Source organism: Gambusia affinis, linkage group LG04 (assembly GCF_019740435.1).
Source record: "Gambusia affinis linkage group LG04, SWU_Gaff_1.0, whole genome shotgun sequence".
NCBI classification, from domain to species: Eukaryota; Metazoa; Chordata; class Actinopteri; order Cyprinodontiformes; family Poeciliidae; genus Gambusia; species Gambusia affinis.
The window spans coordinates 24,992,101-25,012,094 of record NC_057871.1 but is presented as its reverse complement, the minus strand read 5'-3'; the positions used below and the strand labels follow the sequence as shown (position 1 = coordinate 25,012,094).

Below are 19,994 nucleotides of genomic sequence, written 5' to 3'. Positions count from 1 at the left end.
ACAGACATCATCTCTTCCCGTTTGGCCATTTCCAGCTTTGTTCATTTGCGATAGTTGCTGTTGACTCAAGCATATGAAAGGAAATACTTTTCTGCTTACACCTGGAAATCAGTGTGCTTGAAGCATTTTTCTTGTTAGTCATCTTTAGATTGATAAATAATTACTCTCCTACTTGGAGATGGAGCTTAATTTACTGTAATAATTGCTTAATTTAAATAATTATCTCTGCCTTTTAATTGGCCAGCTGCCAGGTAAACCATGTAAGTTTGTTGAAAAAATAAGAATTAAATGGGACATTAATCTCCTATTATTGTACTTTATCACAACAGAGAATCTGATTCAGTGTGTAAATATTTTATTCTCGTGCCTGTAGTCATTTAGTTAATTTAAGTACCTAATCTTCAACATAAGAAGTTAAAGACGAGGTGATTTCAGAATTAGCTTACAAATGACTTCATGACTAAATAAAGTTGGGTATTATTTGTGACTATAATATGAAGGATAATTTTTTTAAATATTAGCTGCTTCTATAAACATTTTCCCTATTTTTTGTTGCTCTTGAAGTTTTCTGATTTCTCTCCACTTCATTTATATTTGGATTGTTTTATCTTTCTTTTAGGGGCATTTTGCTGACTCCATCCAAACACTGATTTGGAACAACAAAGTTTGGTAAAAAGTTGCTGTATGTCTAGTTTTAAATTGATGCAAACTTCATCCAAAGTGGCACACTAAGAGTATCTTGCGAACTTTGATTGACCCAGTAGTATCTGGTTAACATTGCAGTGCTGATGTGGTTGTTAGGTTCTGGCAGCAATCCAGTCAGCACAGGAAGTCAAGATCAGCCAACTTAATGCTTGATTGAGCTAACAGGCTCCCAAGAGCTCATCCAGAATTTGAATGGCGCATCTACAAAAAAGTTGCTGTGTGTCGTATTGCTGGATCAGACTTTCTGGTTTGAAGTGTGGCTCATGCTCGACTGGTTTCCACGTCTGCTTAATGGTTTGTGTGCTGCTTAGAGATATTTGTCAGAAGTTGTAATCGGTTAAATTCGGCGCGCTTGTAGCTCAGTGACTTCCTTGTGTGTTTTAAAGGGTGAATACTCGGCTCCGCCAGCCATACTTGTCATTCCGGTCACCGATGTTTACGAGGAGACGGCTTGAATTACAACAGACATATTTAAAGTCAGCATGAGACTTATATCTATGTTATGCCAAATTGGTTTGATGTCCACGTTTTCCATTCCAGTCATGAATGTGAGCAATCCCCCACCCCTCCCTCCACCGTCTCTGCCCATCACCGGACCTGTGAGGTCCTGTGGATGCGAATGCCATGAATCCTGACTGATATTTTCATCCACGGGAAAGCTGGTCCACCTCCTGTTGCGTGTCGGTGAAACGTCTCCTCCTGTAATTGAAGGGGAAATGTCAGAGTCACCTCTCTACACAGCCACTGGAATAACCAACATGCTTGTTAGCCCTCACAGCCAGTCTTTATAGATATATATGTAGCAGAGGCTGCGTACGTTTTTCACTCAAACTGATACATGCAGGAGCATAAGAACGTTTTGGGTTGTTTTTTTTTTTAATAATTATTTTTGGAATTTGTGGCCTTTATTTGACAGTAGTCAGACAGGGGAAAGGGGACAAAGACATGCAGCAAACGAAGCGACAACGTGAGTCGAGCTGCGCCAAGATCTGTAGCTTGTGTACACAGGTCGCGCGCTCTAAACCACTGCGCCACGCCACGCATTCAACATTTTTAATCATGTAATTGGTGATAATTAAGGATAACTTCAACTTTCTACCATATTATTTGACCACAACACACCTGTCCAGTCTCTCGTTTTGGCCGGGAAACCACCTATCTTACTCCTGTTTCCCGCTGTGCTCCCATATTCCCACGTTACATAAATTACGTCACCAAACAACCCTCCAGCCCGCCCCCATGTGCAGATGCAGACCCCCCCGTCTGCACGTGCCTGGTGTGAACACACCATTACGGCTTCAGGTGAGTGTCGCATGCAGCAATCAAATCTGTTAGTGAATTAAAGTGAAAGAATCCAGACCTGATTTCTGCAGGCCTGTTGCCTCTCTCTCCCCAAATTCTGTTTTGAAAATGTAAAATGGCTGACATTTTACATTCGTTTACATTTTCTTTCTCAGGAGGGGTTTGAATTTTCTCTCTCTCTCTCTCTTTGTTGGTACCTTTGCTATGCTGTGAATCCAGGAAGTGGCACACATTGTGATGGCATCTGTCCCTGTGCGAATAACTGGATTTGGCCAGCAGCAGTTGAAGCTTAACCTTTTTTAATCTGGGAAAAGCTCAGCTAATCAGTCTTAATGAATGCAGCCGTGCATCATGACTCATTCCAATCATTTCGATTTACCACACACGATTAGTCCATCGGACGAGGTCGACTCCCTCGGAAGAAATGCGAAGCGCCCAAACCTTCCCTGAGGACTCAAACTGCCAACTCTCAGCTGTCAGGCGATGGCATCAGTGTGATGGAGGCCCAAAGGGCCAAACCAGTCGATGTCCTTCGGGTCAGGTGTTGCTGCTCTTTTTAAAAGTCCCTCAGTCACTTCCATCCAACGGAGAGACTTCATCCAGATTGGTTACCATGACGATTAAAACTTCTTCCAGACGAGATTTCTCTCTTAGATTTCAGTCGGAGATCAGAATCCGAGTTGCTAAACTCTTTACCTCAGGGACAGATAAATGTTTAATGGATTTTCCGTCTTTAATCAGCTTTAGATTTCTAACATCAATTCCTGTGTTTACTGGTAGCGTCTAAAGTGAATCAGATTTTTTGTTTCGTTTGAGTCTTTAGCTCTGTTAATTATGAGCAATCATGTCTTAGTTGGATTATTAATTTAATTCTTATTCTCTTTCATCTTTAGCCCATGTCGAATCTTCTCATAATTAATTGAACAGCGTTTTTTGTGTTGATTAATATTAGCCATCATTTCTGAGAAACGCACAGCTTACTGCACACTGCGAAACGGTAATGAAAATAACTACTCTCTCCAAGTGATTTATGAGACCGAATGGATTATGAGTATCTATACCATTAATTGTTGTTAAATATTTGACTTGGAGGTGGGACCTCTGCTGGTAGCAAACAGCTGCTCTAAGGACGTGAGCTGATTTCCCACAGGAGGGCCACAAAATGGGTGGAAACGTTATTTGTAATATCCCTTTACTGCAGGTTGAATTTCACTCTCTCTTTTAGAGATCTTATGTTTAGTATCTCACACGGCTAGAGTGAATAAAGCTGATTTACCAGCATCCGTTCTCTCAACAGTTTAATAGAAATCCTACGATTTAAACACACCAAAGAGTACAGACATTTTCATAAAAATTCTACAAAAAAAACAACAAATATTGACAGCACATAAAAAAAAGCCTACGGGTGTTTGTGTATCTTTCATGAATCTCGCTGAAGTTATTTAAATGATTCAGAAACATGGGCTTTTTTCAAACTCTTCCTCTGCTTTGGGAAACATTTAAAAAAAAAAAGAAAAACTGAAATAATTTTGATTAGGGTTGATTGAAATCTACAAAAAAAACAACATTATTTTTGAAAGATGGTAGGTAGTAAAACATTACAAATGTATGTTTGTTTAGAGTTTGTATTGTGTGTGCATGGTAGAGTTGCAGTTAGTGACGCCCTTTGTAAGTATTGGGGGGGAAGAAAAGAAAAAAAGAAAAGATAAAGCAGCACATTTAATTTCCTGAAAGCCATTTTCAGGAACTGTAAAAAGAAAGAAAACATCTCTATTTGCTCCATGAATTTTTCTTAGCCTGAATTTATGGTTTGCAATTTCTCAGCGAACACAATGCTACGGCAATAAATTCACACCGTCAGTATCACTTCATTATTATCCCCTTAGGAAAATGTTCTCTGCAGCTGCTACTGATCCTGATACAAGCGGCGAGTGGCGTCTGGTTCCAGGTGGAAGCCAAGTAAGCAGGTAAAAGGGTTTGCCTGGAAGAGCAGGAACTCGTCTCTCTTATCTGTAGAAGAAGGAATCTTAGTCTCAGACCCTCGGAGGTGCTAGAGGTAAAAAAAAAGCCCTTCTGAAATCTTATTTGTTGTTGTTTTGTGGGTTGTTTTTTTTACAGTTTGTAGTGTGTGGCCCAAGGTATCATTTCTGGATTTAATAATCTACTTTACCAGTAATTTTGCCCAACAACAGCTGCATCAAAGACTTTTTTTCTCCCCCGACTTGATCAACTGTCCTCCAAAATGCCCCAGACTACAAACACAACCCAAAGCGCTGATTAACGGGAGAAGAGTCTAGGGTTATGCACATGCCGTATCCAGGAAGAACAGAAGCAATCTAGAATGTGAAGAACAACAGCCGGGGTCAAAATCCCAGTAAAGATCGAAAACTCTGCATGAAAAAAACAGAAGGCAAATGCAGCGGTTGAAGGATAGGCAGGTGTCGACGAACAGCTTCATAGCTGGGACTGATGACAACAGATGATCTCACGCTGAACCCGAGGGCGCGAGGCATATAAATAGAAACCTGGCAGGTGGAGGTAATCGGTGAGATCAGATCCACATGAGGGGAAGTGGAGGAAGCGGACAGGGAGAGTGAATGACGAGCCAGGAGAAACGGCGAGAGCAAGAAAACGGACCGATCGATTCATCGCGCGTCCAGAGTAATCCACATATCAAGTCAAAACAAAAACAAAAAATCCAAGTAAAATAGGTTGAAATCTGTTGTCACTTAGAAGTGTTGGTTAAAAACAGCTGCTGTCCCAATTGATAATTTATGAAAAGGTTTTCCTTCACCAAGGTTCCCACGAAGCATGATTGCCTCTAAACGTGCTCACCGCGCAAGGCTCCACTGATGAATAAAGAGAACCTGAAGCCGTTCTCTGCTGGCATCGATCCGATTCCGATACTGACTTTGTATCGATATTGTCAATATTTTGGATCGATCTGCCCACCTCCGTCGAGGTGGTCGTGCTTCCTCTCTTAAAGATGGTAGAAGTAGAAGCTGCTTAAACTTGTGTCAGCTTCTCCTTTCTGCCAGTGTTGTTTTCAATAAGTGAACCCAGTCGCAGGGTACGCAGAATCAGAATTAGCAGTTTGCCTCTCTTATTTTGACGTGCTACAGGAGGAGCAGTAAAAACCCCAGTTCATGTTGAGCGACTGGTCACCAAGGCAACCGAGGGTACTGTAGCCCCCGATGGCATAAGAAAGGTGTAATTTACTCCAGCGTCAACACCCTCCGTAACAAAGCAGCTGCTGGTGGATCATGTACCTCACTGTTGGACTTTTGCTCTCTGACACTTCTTTGAATTACTGCTGCGAGGTTTTCACTGAACAACAGAGTCGTATTACTCACTGACTAATGATCCGATAACTGATAGCCACTTAATGGTTAAAAGGTTATTTGATCGGCAGCACCTCACTGTGACTTTTTTTTAAAAGAAGTGATACAGGCAAAAGCTTTTCGCCACGAGGTTTTCCTTAATGAGGACAAAATTACATGTGATATTAAAGGATTTGAAATGACAGGCTACAATACAATGTGATATACGTATTAGTGCAATTTCTGAATCAAAACAAGCTTGTTTTTACATGTTGGTGTGACTGTTTCTTTATTTCTTGAACCTCTTGGTGAGTTTTTGTTTTAAATGAGCTTTTGACTTGCTACAGACGTCCAGGAGATAGAGCTGATTGACTGACACAGAGTTTACCTCAACAGTTAACATCCGTTTCAAAATGTACTGCCCTCGCATACGTGAAGTGCTTGTGTTTTCAGTCGCAGCTTGTTATAGGCACAAACACTTTCTTCTTATAGATATAGTATAAAGATATACAAAGACATCACAGAGCTTTGACTCAACAATATCTCATGGCAATTAAACAAACCAGAGAGAGACAATTTGATACCCTCCTAAAGGTACTTCTTTAAAATTCAGCTTGCATTATTATAAATAAAAGTGCTATGCTAATACTCTTATAATGGCACTTTGCTAATCTCAACTCTCTGATACTGTAATAGGATAAGCGCAGAGACTGACTCAATGGTCATTTATAGCATACAACACCCTGAGAAACACACCCATTCCCCAGCATGGCAGGCAGTCTGGTCATCAACTTCTCTGATCTACCTCAACAGCTGACTTTGTGAACCGTGCATAGAGCGGCGGCTCACAGTGTGAGGGGAAAGAGGGGCATGAAAGTAGGACAGAGGAGTCTGGCCCCCTTCCCTTCGAACCAGAAGCTCAGATTTGCAGTAGCGAGAGAGAAGACATTCGTCCTGGGTGGAGAGAGGGAAAGGACGACGACGTTTTTTCCCTGAGACTTACCGAGACTTACAGATCAGAATATCGAGGTCTTATGTACTTTTTGTTGTTGTTGTTAACTGACTAGAAGTCGCACCAACTGGAAAACATGCACAAGCGCACCAAGATAAAGATCGCCATCGTCGTGCTGGTGGTGGGTATGGCGTGCATGTTCACGGCGGTGGTTACGGACCACTGGGCAGTGCTCAGCCCACAGGTGGTGCGGTTCAATGAGACCTGTGAGGCGGCACACTTCGGCCTTTGGAGGCTGTGCAAGAAGCACATCTACATCACCGAGCAGAATTATGACAAAGCGCATGGCTGCGGACCAATCAGCCTGCCTGGAGGTAAGACAAAAAAAAATAAAATCCTGGCAAGACACTTTTTCTAACTCGACAGTAAAGTCTAAACAAATCGTAAAAGTTTAGGTTTTTGAATGTGGCGAACAATTTAGCCTCACGAAGCGCAGCTACAGTTTTTTGCACCACAACCTCTCCTGTTAAGCTTGAAGCTACTAAGAATAGAGGGCCTAACAGAGGAAGTCACGTGACTGTGTGAAATCCCTGTAGAGGTACTTAATCAGGAGCGTCCAAATGTTTGAAATACTGAACATTGTATCTCTTTTGTTAGGAAAATAATAATAATAATTCTATTGTAGAAAGAAATTAAACACACAATATTTCAGGGTGTTTTCGCACCTGATGGTTTGGTAGACTTCGACTGAGGACCAAAATGGCGACATTTGTTACATTTTCAGCCAATGCAGTTCACTTTTATTCCTTTGAAAAACCTGTACCCCTCCTCGCCTGCGGTGGCGCTGCGACAAGAACCACTGAGGGAACGACACAAAAACCTCAAGACATGAGCTCAGCTTCCTTCTTTACAAAATGTAAACAAACACGGAGTGGCGTCAGATTTTAACGGTTGTAGGATTTATCTTTTGCGTTTGGAAAAAGACCGAGCCGTTTCTCCCTGTGGTGAGATGTTATTTCCTCGTTTTACACAAGTCACGTTGTTGGTGAGAGCGCATGTATGGCATTACCCAGAATGCCATGCGCTATAATCTACTTTAGAAGCTGTCTCTAGTCCGCGCCATAGTTCAGAGACAAATGAGACCCCAACACAAGATGCGAAGTTTGAGGACCACCAATAGGTTTTACTACAGGGTATTAAGGAAAAAGAATCGCTCACTGTGCTTTAAATGTACAAAGCACTTATATTAGTATTTATATGATAAATATTAATTTAAGAATATTTAATATACATGTTGATCTCTCCAGACTGCGGTGACAGGTGGCACTCATTTTGGATTCTGGGGTTTTTATCTACAAAAGTTGCGTGTAATTAGAATAATATTTATCACAGTAAAACCAAATGAACGTGATCATTATAATGCTGCCCAACAATAGTCTGGTTTAGCTATGAATAACTATTAATAATTGCTCAAGGTAATTAGTAATAAATCTAGTCATTTGGATCAAAAACAACTTCTTGGACACATCGTTTATGTTGCTGTTTAATGTGGTTGAAGTGAAAAAATAGTTAGCAAATTGTATGAGTGGATTTTTTTCCTACGTTGCTATGAGAAAGTGTTAACCCCTTGAAGATTTTTTCTGTTTCTTTTTCCTTGTTACAACGTGATTTTTCAGGTCATCAAACATAATAATATTAGACAAAGTTGCTGTCAGTAATCAGTAGTGAAATTCGTAGGTTGCTTTTTAGATTACTACCAAACAGCTAATGAGTCTACAAAATGTTTGAGTTTTGTGTAGTTTTAACCTAAATGAAAGTATTTAATATATCGTAACCGTCGTGAGGGAAGTTAAGGGTTTAAAGACATTAAAAAGGTGCTCATATAATTAAATGTTCCTAAAATTGCTTGTATTGATAAGCACAATGCAACGTGCCCTCCCCCCGAATGTCAACCATTATATGAGCAGCACTTATCAGACTGTATGTCAAGCAGCTGTTAAACATTTGTGGGGGGGTTTTTGTTGGTGTTTTTTTGTCTGCTTTTCACAACATGACCGCAGACACTTGTCTAAATCCCTTCTACTCACAAAGTTAAGCTAATTCTTGACTGACGGCGGCGATCGGGATGCCTGCGCTCTGTTTGCACCACAGGTCTCTTTCAGGAACAGCTGAAACGCCCGAGGCGCGGCTCACTGGTGCAGACGGGCCGGATCTTCTCAATAATTTGACCCACCCGGGCACATGTTGACCTCTCCAGACGGCGGCGATAGGTGGCACATGTTTTGGATTACAGAGTTTTAATCTGCAAAAACTGTGTGTAATTAGGGGAACATTTATTCACAGTGCAAACAAATGAACGTGATCATTATAACGCTGTCCAGTCTGGTTTAGCTATGAATAACTATTAATAAATGCTCAAGGTAATTAGCAATAAAACTAGTAATCTGGATCAAGATTACCAAACAATGTCTCTACAGCATAAAAAAAGTTAAATAGAAAGAATTCAACTGGCCTTAATCAATAAACTTAGTAAGCTAGTAACACTTAAGTAAAATGTGAAATAATGATGAGATAAACTACTAAAAGTAAAACGGTAAGAATGTAAAAATAGAACCAGAAAAACAATGAAAACGACAAAAAACTGAAAATGAGGTTAGATTTGTTTTCAACCGATTCAGATTAGTTTATGCCAGATTATTACATAGATTCCTCCCACAGACACACATGAAATATGTAACCTGTAGAAAGATGTATAATAATGTCATTATGCAGTGTGAATATGTATTTTGAATTGAATCGAAGAGTTTTGTTGGAGAGACCAAATTAGGTCCAAAGTAATTTAGACTAATTGGTTAAATTTGTTCAAACAAGCCGTTCACAATGCAAACTTTGAAAAAAGTAATGTTTCATAAACTAATTGGCTGAATTCGAATTGAAATCAATAACCTTTGAAACAATTGATTTTTACTCTATTGATCAGTCACTCTAATTTAGTATTTGGTATACCAATATGGCTGACTAAAGTGGCATAAAGGATCTAGTATTATTTTTTCAAACAATCACTTTTGAGTTCAAATCGCCGTAACTAATAATGTTGATTATTTATGAGTGGCAGCGGTTCGCTACGGTTGACCGTGGCACTTAATTAATTTTGTTGTAATAATTGTGTAAATAAACAACATCATTTAACAAAGCGAACAATCTCACTCAAATTAAGCTAATTATTCTCCAAAGGAATCCTCAAATCTTTTCAGGGAGTTAAAAAGCACTTTGAGAAACAGAAGATAAAAGCACTTTAGTAATTCTTCTTTGTTTTTTGTTTTTTTTTTACTTAAAAGAAATAGACCAACACAGCAACAGCTTGGAATGTCAGAAGAAAATATGATGAAATTATGTTTCTTTATGATGAGACACATAAAGAAACATAATCCTGTTTTGAAAATGAGGCTTTATTTTGGCTGTACTGGAAGCTAACTTTGACTAAATCTTGAACTGCCACTGAAATTTGAGGTCAAAGTTCATGGAGTGGTTTATGCTACGACTGGAATGAGAGACAGATGACGCTCGACATGCAAATGTAACAAAAACATCACACATCACATGCTAATGACAATTAAAAAAAATAAAATAAATCCTTTTTTGAGTATGAAAATGTCCCAGTAGATGATAGCATGGATTTCCCTGCTGGCAGAATTTGGTGAGGGAAGTCATTGATAATTTTAGATACTTGCCTTCAGACGGTATCCAATCTGAAAAACAAAAAACAGGACTCAAACATTTGGCGAGGAGATCCAGAAGTGGAAAGTGTGGGCTGCCTTGTTCTTTGTAAAATGCTGACAAAGTACAGAGGGTGACTTATTTCTGCTGCTGTTAATGGCTTTCTTCAAATCCAAGCATAGAAAACTTTACTCTGATTATCGCCTTTAGTTTAATCGCTATTCACAGATGCTACTGGTTATAAATAGGCAACGATGGATATTCCGTTCAGCTCTCAACCGGCAAACCTTTTCTGCCTGAAAAAGGTTCAGGCCAGGACTTTGGCAGTTTCCACGGCCGCGGTGTTGCAAGAGGGCCAATACAATAACTATCAGAGAGGTTCCAGAAATAGGAAGTGTGCATTTTATTTTATATTCCACTGCTGTTAGCTACAAAAATAAGGCATGTAAATACTCAGCTGTGCTGGGACAGAGCCACGGGGGTCAAGTGTTCATGCACAAGCCTGTGGATTCCCTGAGTGACAGGACCTCATGGCAGAGTCTGGCATAACTCTAAGACCCGCAGGACCGTCAAACCCTTCCCTCCAGACCCGACTACAGCACCACGTCTCCTTGCAGGACTCAAATTACTTCTCCCTGCACCGGGATAGGCGGTATACTCCAAAAAAGACTGAGAATCAATGCTATTTGGCTCATAAACACACCTAAGTTTACAACCAACCCTTCAAATAGGCGGACAGAATGTCTGCAACGTCTGTACACTTTATCTGGTGTCCAGAGGTTTTGGCTTTGTAAAATCGACTAAATTTGGATTATCTTAGGACTTTGGCTGTAGTTATTGGCCCTAACATTTCCTCTTCTGACACAGTGAATCAATGGCACGCATCAAAAAAGACAGGGAAGCAACATGACAGCGTGATGAGACGCTAAAACCGGCGTTCTCACCTGATCCTTGGAAACATGACAGACTTCCCTATTTAGAACAAGAAAAGCGTTACACAACATGTCAGCACAGTCAGCAGGACAAGGGCCAATAATAGAGAGAACACACTGTCAGAGTGTCACGGAGGGGCCCGAACCATCTTCACAGATAATCACAGATTCAAAGGTTTTGAAATTTGTTTGTCTTCATATTTGCTATAGCTGCATATTTACATGTTTGTCGAAAAAGTGTAAAATGAAAACAACAGAAAAAAGCTTGGGACAGACAGCGACGTCCAGTTATGGTGGCAGGAAGTAGGGCTCTTCCATGTGACTGCCCCACCCATGTGGGCCCCGTTGGGATTTTGTGAAGATTGAATATGTACTAAATGGTTCTGGGATCAAGATAGGCGTGTTGGTAAAAACAGTTGGGCACCGTATCTAGGTCAAATGGGTGGTTCAGAAAATCTGTGGAAACTGCCAACACATGTTACCCACCTTTAACTTTGAATTGTCCCATGAAAAACCCCATGCAGCTAATCAGCAATTCAGGAACAATTTCATCTGGGATCCACCACTCAACATCCTCTACTTTTGAATGCGCCTTATGTAAAGGTTTGCTGGGTCCTATAGCAGCTTAACAGAAACGTTAATATTGCATAATCAAATGACCTATTTCGATGTAAAAACCACTAGGGGTGAACTCAACACACCGGATGCGATAGTGACAGCAGCGACAAAAGTAGAACATTTTTCAACTTCCTTGTGTCGTATCGTTGGGTGGCTACGTGGCCCAGCTTGAAAATAAGGGGGAAATACCATTGTCTCTGTGTGTCAATTGATTTTTTAAAAGAATTATGAAATTAATCACGATCATTAATCATGTCAATATTTTTTGAATATTGACGTAAATATTTTCAAATATATATATATATATGAAAATATTTTCAAAATAATATTTCAGGAAATGTTCTGTTTTCTCAAATCAAATAGTCTGAAGAGTTTCAGTGTTCCAGGTTTTCATTTTCAGAATAATTTAAAAGTAGTCATTTTGTTTTAAAGGTTCATTTAGAAATGTTTCCTACAGAGTGCCTGTATTTCGGTGGAAGCCAAAAGGGACCCACACATTTCCTGTGTGTGAAATTCCAAACTAGCAGACATAGAGAGCTAGCAACAACACAGGAAAGTTGAAAAATGTTCCTACTTTTGTCGCTGCCGTCACTGTTGTGTCCGGTGTGTTGAGTGGCTTTTAGGTCATTATAGGTCATCTGATCATGTGATATTAATGCCTTAAACTTTTCAGATAAATCTTGTGCGGTAATGTTGACAGTTTGGTGCTAGAGCCTCTGCCCTTTGTCCTCTGAACAAAAAGTGCCCTTCTGAAATCCCTTTCTTTCTTACGATGTAGTCTGTGCCCACAATAAATCAAACATTACTAAGATAGCCCCTTTTTTTAATACTTTAGCACCTTAACCCCCATAATGTCTGTGTACGCCACTGGCTGGATTGTATCTTTCTTGTCTGTCCACAATCTTAAAATAATAAATAATAATAATAATAATAACAGCTTTGATTGCCGTTTCATGACAGGAAAATAAAAAACTACGTTCTGAGATTCAGGTGATTTGGATTTCGTTTCTCCGTCAGCTTTGACTCAGAGGTATAACTCATTGACAAGCCTCTATTTCACCTCTTATGTGCCGTCAACAGTGAAAACAGTGGGGCTTGTTGCTTGGTAACCATCTTTCGATCTTCCTTCTCTTTATGGCCAGTCGCTGCTCTCATTCATAAAAACATATTTATTTATATGCGGGCCCACACAGTGTGGTACATGACAGTGAAAGCTGGCTTTGGGAAACCTTAGAAAGCTCATTTTCCCCTCTGAAAACACGATCGTTTGTGCCAATTATTTTATGTTGTTTCAGATTTCATCTTGTTTTAACACGTCAACATTTTCATAGCATGGACAAATTAAGCACTTGCTATATTGTAATAAGCTCTCTTTTTTTTGCACATTTCCACACAACAGCATTTATTTCTTATTAAGTGACGGCTGATTTTTTATTTTTATTTTTTACACTGCCTGAGATTAATCCTTTTACGTGATATTTCAAGCAGCTTTTTTTTTTTTTTTTTTGATTTGATTGAATACTTTCTGTCTAAAGCTCACATAGCGCGTACAGTCCCAGCATGTGTGATAAGTGGCCTTGGCTCTCATCACATACTTGTAAAGTGAGCGATAAAAGTAAGACGTGTTCTAGATTTGACACTAATTCCAGACTCCTAAACTGGATTCAATATGTTATCGACCTGGCTCAACATCAAAGAACCTGTCCTCTACCAAATCACTTCATGGGCGCACTGAGCAACTCCACTTTTACTCAAACAAATCCCAAATCATCTGCAGGAGAAAAACGTGACCGTGATTTGTGCTGTGGCCGCAGTTGCTTCGTTGAGTCACGCCGCACGAAGCCGAGCGCGTTTCTGAATGGGGAAACGGTTTTTACTGCTGCCGTTATCCGGAGGGTGTCGGTTTTAGGATGCTTTCAGAGCGTAAATGTGACAGAGCTGAGACGGTGTGAAGTGTCCTAAGAGAGGCCAGACGTTCACAAGCTGCTCAGCAGGAGGGTTTCCCATAATGGTGTGAAAAGATGCGGGGCAAGACTTCCATGGGGGTGTGAAAAGGTTCAGTGATGGAGCACGGGAGGAAAGAAAAACAAAGCAACAGTCCAATAGAAACTGCAGTAAAAAATTTTTTTCTTAAAGTAGATTAAGTGAGGGCTGGGAAAGATATTAACTCAGCTAACTGAGTTAATATCTTTCCCATGGTTTACTTTACCCGCTAATTTCAAAATCTTAGTCAAACAGAGAACGTTTTATTTTCATTCAGGTGCAGAAAATTTGTCTTCTCAAAACCACGTAGTACAGATTCCGACGTATTTATGCTGTTGGGGACAACTGGGGAAAAGACATCATACAAACAAAACTGGAGGTTGTGTTTGGCGCTCACCTGAGCGGTGAGAACATCCTGGGTCCGAGGATGGAGCCCTGAGACACACCCAGGGTCCGAGAAACGGTTCAGGATGACAAGCCGTTAATCGTCACATCGAGTGTCCTTTCTGATGCGTGGAACATTTTAACTTTCCCAGCTGCAAGATAAAAACTTACACTGATTTTGATTATTTAGGCTGAAATGTATTATTTACATGTTTGTGTTTCAATTTATGACGCATAGACATTTAGCTTTTTCCTGAAAGGCGAAGCAATTAAGACTTGTATTCTAATTACGTTTTGTGTGTAAATCAGACAGCTCCACAATGATACTTTATATTTAACGGTTCCTTAAGATACTTATACATGTCCTTTAAACATTTTTAAAGCTATTACGCCTTGCAGGACTTGACAATAAAATCTTTTTTTTTTTTTTGCTCCCCTCTTTTCACAGATGAAAACTGCACTTACTTCAGGCACTTCAGTCCAGGACAAGATGCAGAGATATTTGAATACAAAACACAAAAAGGTACGTTGTCATTTCACTCCTTCTTGTCAAAACACTGAAGCACAAAAAACAGAAGGTGAATATATTTCATCTTGTGTGACATAGGCCAACAAAATGGTCCAACAAATGGTTTAAGTGGTGCACATTTGCACACATGTATCCACATATACAACTCAACAAAACAGGATATTGTTGAAATTTATTTCTGCAGTTCGGCTCAAAAGGTGAAACTCGTTTATTAATAAGATTCACTGACATGTAGAAAAATGATTTTACACAGACACGTCAGCCAGTTACAAAAAAACAAGTACATCATTTATCAAATATCAAGATACATTCTTTATCTTGATAATAATCCTCATCATGATATATATATATATATATATGTAAGGATAACACAATACACTACGATGCAAAAATAAAATAAACAGGATTTTATAGAAACTGTGAATACTGACGGGTTTTTTTTACTGTGCGTATTTGTTGGGTGTAAGTTTCTTTTCTTCCTGGCATACTCTCAGACAGAAACACTTTCAAATAAATTCAGTCAAGCAGCATCTACGATTATTTCTATTTAACGGATTTGCACAGAAACATAGCTAGCTGCTGCAGGAAGTTAGAAAAGGAGAAGTTTAAAGCTACAATTTGGAACTACATTTTCAGCAGCCATTTTGGGAGAATATTTTTGAAGTCTGACATTTAAGTAGTTCTCACCAATATTGTTGCTGAAGATATGAAAATAATTTTCATAAGAGCTTCTTTGGTAAGTCACATGCTCCAGTCTTCCTTGGACTAGAAACTAAGTTAACTATGGCAAGCCTATGTCACACTTATATAAAACACTTTTTATAAATACAGATTTCACATAAAATACAAATGATGTTGCTCTGCAGAGCTCTGCAGAGATGCACTAACTACCTCAAAGCCCAGAATGCTCAAGGTGTGGCGGCCGTCCTCTCCTGCCAGCACAAGATGAAGGTACTCAGTTCCCAAAGGAGTGCTCTCCACCCCCAATGGGATGGTTAGCAGACAAACAGGCGGCAGATCAAACGCTCCCGATCATAACCAGCACTGCAAAATACAAACCAGCTGCTGTTTCCACTCCACACATGGAATCTGCGAACATAAAAGCAAAGCAAATTTATATTGGTGAATTTGAGAACATCAAGATTATTGCCTTTGAGACTTTGAGCAAAAGTCTATATGTTACTCTTTTTACTGTCAGTAATAATCCATGAACAGACAACTGAGATAAAATAAATAATTCTGCCAAAAATGTTGCAACTGTTCCCAGTGAGGCATCTTCTGAAATATGATTAAATAAATGACACAATCTGTCAAGACAAAGTTTATGTTCATGTGAAATAAATCTCCTGCCATAGATAGATAGGTAGACAGACAGAGCCTTAAGCTAGCTAACTAGTTAGCGTTCCTTTCTTCCTTGCAAGAAAGAAAAGTAAGCTAGTTGGCTAGCTAACTCGAGTCAGGCTGCTTCAGACATTTCCTGAAGTGACCCAATTCCGATTTTTGACGTAATGCGACCTGTGTTTGACCTTTTTATGACAGTCTGGACACAAGTCGGATTTTTTCCGAATGCGACCGCGGCTACTTTTATATCCGATACATATTCGATTCAAATCCGATTATTACGGCTTTTTTTTTCTTTTTAAAAAGGTTGCTTGCAAATTTAACGAGTTGCTGGTTGCGCCTTTTTGGGCTCGTTTTTGAACGTGAAGTTGCTCATTTGGGCTTTGGAATAAGCAGAGACTCATAAGAAATCCCAGAATTTGTCCGTCATTAAGGTAGTTTTAGTCAGGCTCTCCCTGTCCATCGTTTCCCGGATGATCCGTCCCGCTGTGTCTTTGTTAATGTCAAGTTAATTTATTACTTGTGAATGACGTCGAGCTATCCAGAAAATTGCAAACATCGAGACTAATACGAACAGCGCAAAAAAGGTGACAACAGCAACGAACGAGTCTGTAAAGTTGCGCAACTAAACGCCGTTATAATTATTAGTATTAAGATAAGTGTCACAAATCTGTGCAGCGGCCATCTGAGCTGTGGAGCCACAGGAGGAGCGCTGTGCGCTGCACTGTGACACCAAACGCAGGGCCGTAACGCAGAACCTGGAGGCTGGGGAAGGGTGGGGGCTTTAGAGTTTTCTAGACAATAGTGGACCACACAAAAACACTCACAAATTACTAACGTGGGTTTTTTTTTGTACTGTTTTTCAGTTCAATTTTATCAGTGGAGACACATTGTTAATGTTACCATTACAAAATAACAAAATAATTAAGTTTTGACAAAGCTCAATGTGAGGAGGCGGAGCGTTGTTGTTAGCAGCTGCTGAAAGTAACTAAATATGTTACTTTTAATGTAACTTAGTTACTTTCCAAATCAAGTAGTCAGTAATATAACTAAGTGACTTTTTCAAGGAGTAATCAGTAATCCGATTAAAATTACTTTTCCAAAGTAACAATGCCAACACTCGCACATATTTGGAAGTGTGAATGACCATGCCAAAAAATAAAAATCCAATTTCACAAACGCATGGTAATTGGGTCACTTCGGGCTGCAGTGTGAACGTAGCCTTGGAGAGAGAAACATGTGCTAGCTTCAAGCTTTCTTGTTGAGATCGCACCAATATTTTAAAAACATAGTCCAAACACCTAGAGACTAGATTTACAGGTTGACAATCAGATGTCCTCAGGGTTGTTGGACATCAGTATGTTTTCCACATACCAGGGATTTTCTTGATGCCTTTGTCTCTTACGAGCCTCTGAAGCTGTTTGTTTATATTTTAACTTTTTTTTCCCTGGATTTTTTTTTTCTTATTTATTTTTCCTTCCAGAGTACAACATTTCCGCCGCAGCCATCTCCATTTTCAGCCTGGCCTTTATGATCCTGGGATCTCTGTGTCTGCTCGGGTCGTGCACCGGCAAAGGCAAAGGAAGGGACTACCTTCTCAAACCCGCCGGAATGTTCTTCGCGTTCGCAGGTCGGTTCCGTTCACCTTCCAAACTTCAAACCTTTCCAACTTCTCCGGCAGCCTTCCCAAAGTTTTACACAGACCATGACGCTCACGGCCTACGCCTCCTCTCTTGTCTTCAGGCATCTGCGCTTTCATCTCGCTTGAGGTGATGCGTCAGTCGGTGAAACGCATGATCGAGAGCGAGGAGACCATTTGGATCGAGTACTACTACGCCTGGTCCTTCGCCTGTGCCTGCTCTGGCTTCGTCCTCCTTTTCCTGGCCGGCATCGCGCTCCTCGTCCTCTCCATGCCTCAGATGCCCCGGAACCCCTGGGAGACGTGCATGGACGCCGAGCCGGAGCAAGTAGAGTGATGCCGGCCGACCGACCGCAGCCGTGAATCACTTTCTTGTTTTCCAGTAAATAAAAAAAAATAAATAAAGAAAAAAAAAGAGAAACATGTTGTTGATGTTTGCACATCATAGTCGAACAGCAGTTGAATGGGGCCTTTTGTGAGAAGGCTAATGTGTTTATACGCGCGACCAGAGCGAACACAACCGGAAACACAATCACATGCTGTTTTCTGTTTTTGTGTGTGTGTACAGCTCATTGTTTACCGACATCCTGTTTGTTTTTCTCAATTATACCCATGAATCGTTCTTAATGTGACCATGGTCTTACTCCCATGTATGTACCTTTTAGACAAAAACGGCCCCAAGGATTTTCTAGAACAAGTCTGACGTCACAGTAACTGTAACTTGAGCTTCAGTGCCGCATAACATACAGAATACACACATTTACAGGAAGCTTTATGTGTTTTTAGGGCGTCGGCATCAAATCGCTCACAGTCAATGTCAAGTAGGCGTCTCAAGGATTATTCAAAGAAGCTTTACAGATAGAGAATGGACAGAAAGAAAACTGAAGCTAAGAAGTTTTTGAGTGTGTGCGTGTGTGTGTGTGTGTGTCAGACTGAATGCTAAACACAGTCTGCAGCACCAAGATTGTTGGAAAAGGTTCAGTTTTAGCAGGTGCACACAAGGCCTTTTACTGATCCACCGCACAGACAAAAATGAAGAACGTTTTATTTATCCCAAACACGATTAACCTTCTTAGCATTCAAATCTACAGTATTTATATTCACATAATGTCTGCTGGTTTGGTTTTTGTAAAAAAACAAACAAAAAAAAAAAACCCAGCAGATTATTTATTACCTAGAAAATCAGGATATGCAGAAAAAGAAGTGCTGTAAGTGAGACTTTGTCTTTTAAAGGGATACTTTGGATGTTTTGAAGTGTAGGTCACTGAAAATATTAGTGATATTCTTCTGAGTGCAGCAGACAGATTTCATACCACCGTCAGTTTGTGTGAAATAGGATAAGTAAACAAATCGCCAGTGCGATAAGCTATCAGCTCGTTAGCCGTACAAACAGCTTAGCTCGAACTACGTTAGCGCTGTTTTAAAGAGCTAAAATAGTGCTAAACCTTCTTTACTTTTCTACAAACCCAGTAAGATCCGTCTCTAACCTTTCTTCAGATAACCCAAACTATCCCTTTAATTAGTCATTTTCCAACCAGTTTTCCTAGAAGAAATTGTTCCGACTTTAACGTCAACGCAGATTATTCTGTGTTGTCGCCTTTCAATGTAAGATTTAGTAAAAGACGTGGGGGGGGAGTGTTTTTTATGAACACAAAACTTTCTGACATTCAAGAAATGCAACTAGAAACTTGTACAGATGTGACTGAGAAAGCCTCCGCATTCATTTAGACTTTGCTCGACTTCGCTCTGGAAATGCTTGGGGATCACATGCGTAATGTGAACAGTGTGAATGTTAACTTAACCTTTTATACAGAACTCCGGTGTAATGTCAGACCGGACTACATCGTCCTGTCAGAGCTGCAACAACCTGAATCTCAACCTTGCTCAGGGCAAAAAAAAAAAAGTTATTTTCAGTAAGAGGCACTTCAGTTTGATTTATCGCTCTCTTAATAATCTTCGCTTACAAATTAATGGTATGCAGCTGTAGGAATGTTTGGATGAAGCTACTCATTTATAATCAGCTCTTCAAATTGTTGTTGCTGCTGCGTTATGAAATAAAATGGTTACATTTCGGGGTAAATGTTACCAGAATGCAATACGTTTCTTTTTCTCTATATAGCATGCAGTTGAATGAGCTTTGGAATGGCGTTGATTCTGTATTTCTTACTCGTTACAAATTTCTAAGGAAATAAAAAAAATACAATAAAAATATTGACAAGTTCTGTATCAATTTGTTCGGATGAGTGTTCTTTCAGACCCGGATTTGCTGTTGCACGTCTAAGAGGCATCGGCTGTTTCAGGATGATTCTTCTAAAAAAGAAAAGAAAAGAAAGAAAACTGTGGAATTCAAATGATCCAAATGAGGAAGAAACATAAAATTGTGAATGCAGCCCTCGAGATGCAGCTTCTCCTTGGATCTGCGGTTCCCAACCTTCTGATTCAGAGCGCCCGTCCACTCAGCTCCTTCAGACTAGCCAGAAGCAAGTAGCCAGTAGCCTGAGCTCATGCAACGCTGGTAAAAATGTTATTAAAGGGTTAATAGAGGAGCAACGTGAAGACTTCCTGAAGGCGG

At 40.0% G+C, this 19,994-nt stretch overlaps 1 protein-coding gene across 1 annotated transcript; it reads left to right on the top strand.

The window, feature by feature from the left end:
* Positions 1-6,100: 6,100 nt before the first annotated feature.
* Positions 6,101-17,837, top strand: LOC122829368 (voltage-dependent calcium channel gamma-1 subunit-like). The gene is made up of 4 exons (XM_044113860.1): positions 6,101-6,653; positions 14,362-14,436; positions 17,267-17,413; positions 17,527-17,837. The coding sequence occupies exons 1-4, from the start codon at positions 6,416-6,418 to the stop codon at positions 17,757-17,759; spliced, it is 693 nt and encodes a 230-aa protein (XP_043969795.1). The 5' UTR covers positions 6,101-6,415; the 3' UTR covers positions 17,760-17,837.
* The last annotated feature ends 2,157 nt before the right edge of the window (positions 17,838-19,994 follow it).

Coding starts and splice junctions, on each gene's coding strand:
- LOC122829368 (XM_044113860.1), top strand. CDS start 6,416: ATGCACAAGCGCACCAAGATAAAGATCGCCATCGTCGTGCTGGTGGTG. Junction 14,437..17,266: donor TGAATACAAAACACAAAAAG/GTACGTTGTCAT, acceptor TTTTCCTTCCAG/AGTACAACATTTCCGCCGCA. Junction 17,414..17,526: donor AATGTTCTTCGCGTTCGCAG/GTCGGTTCCGTT, acceptor TCTTGTCTTCAG/GCATCTGCGCTTTCATCTCG.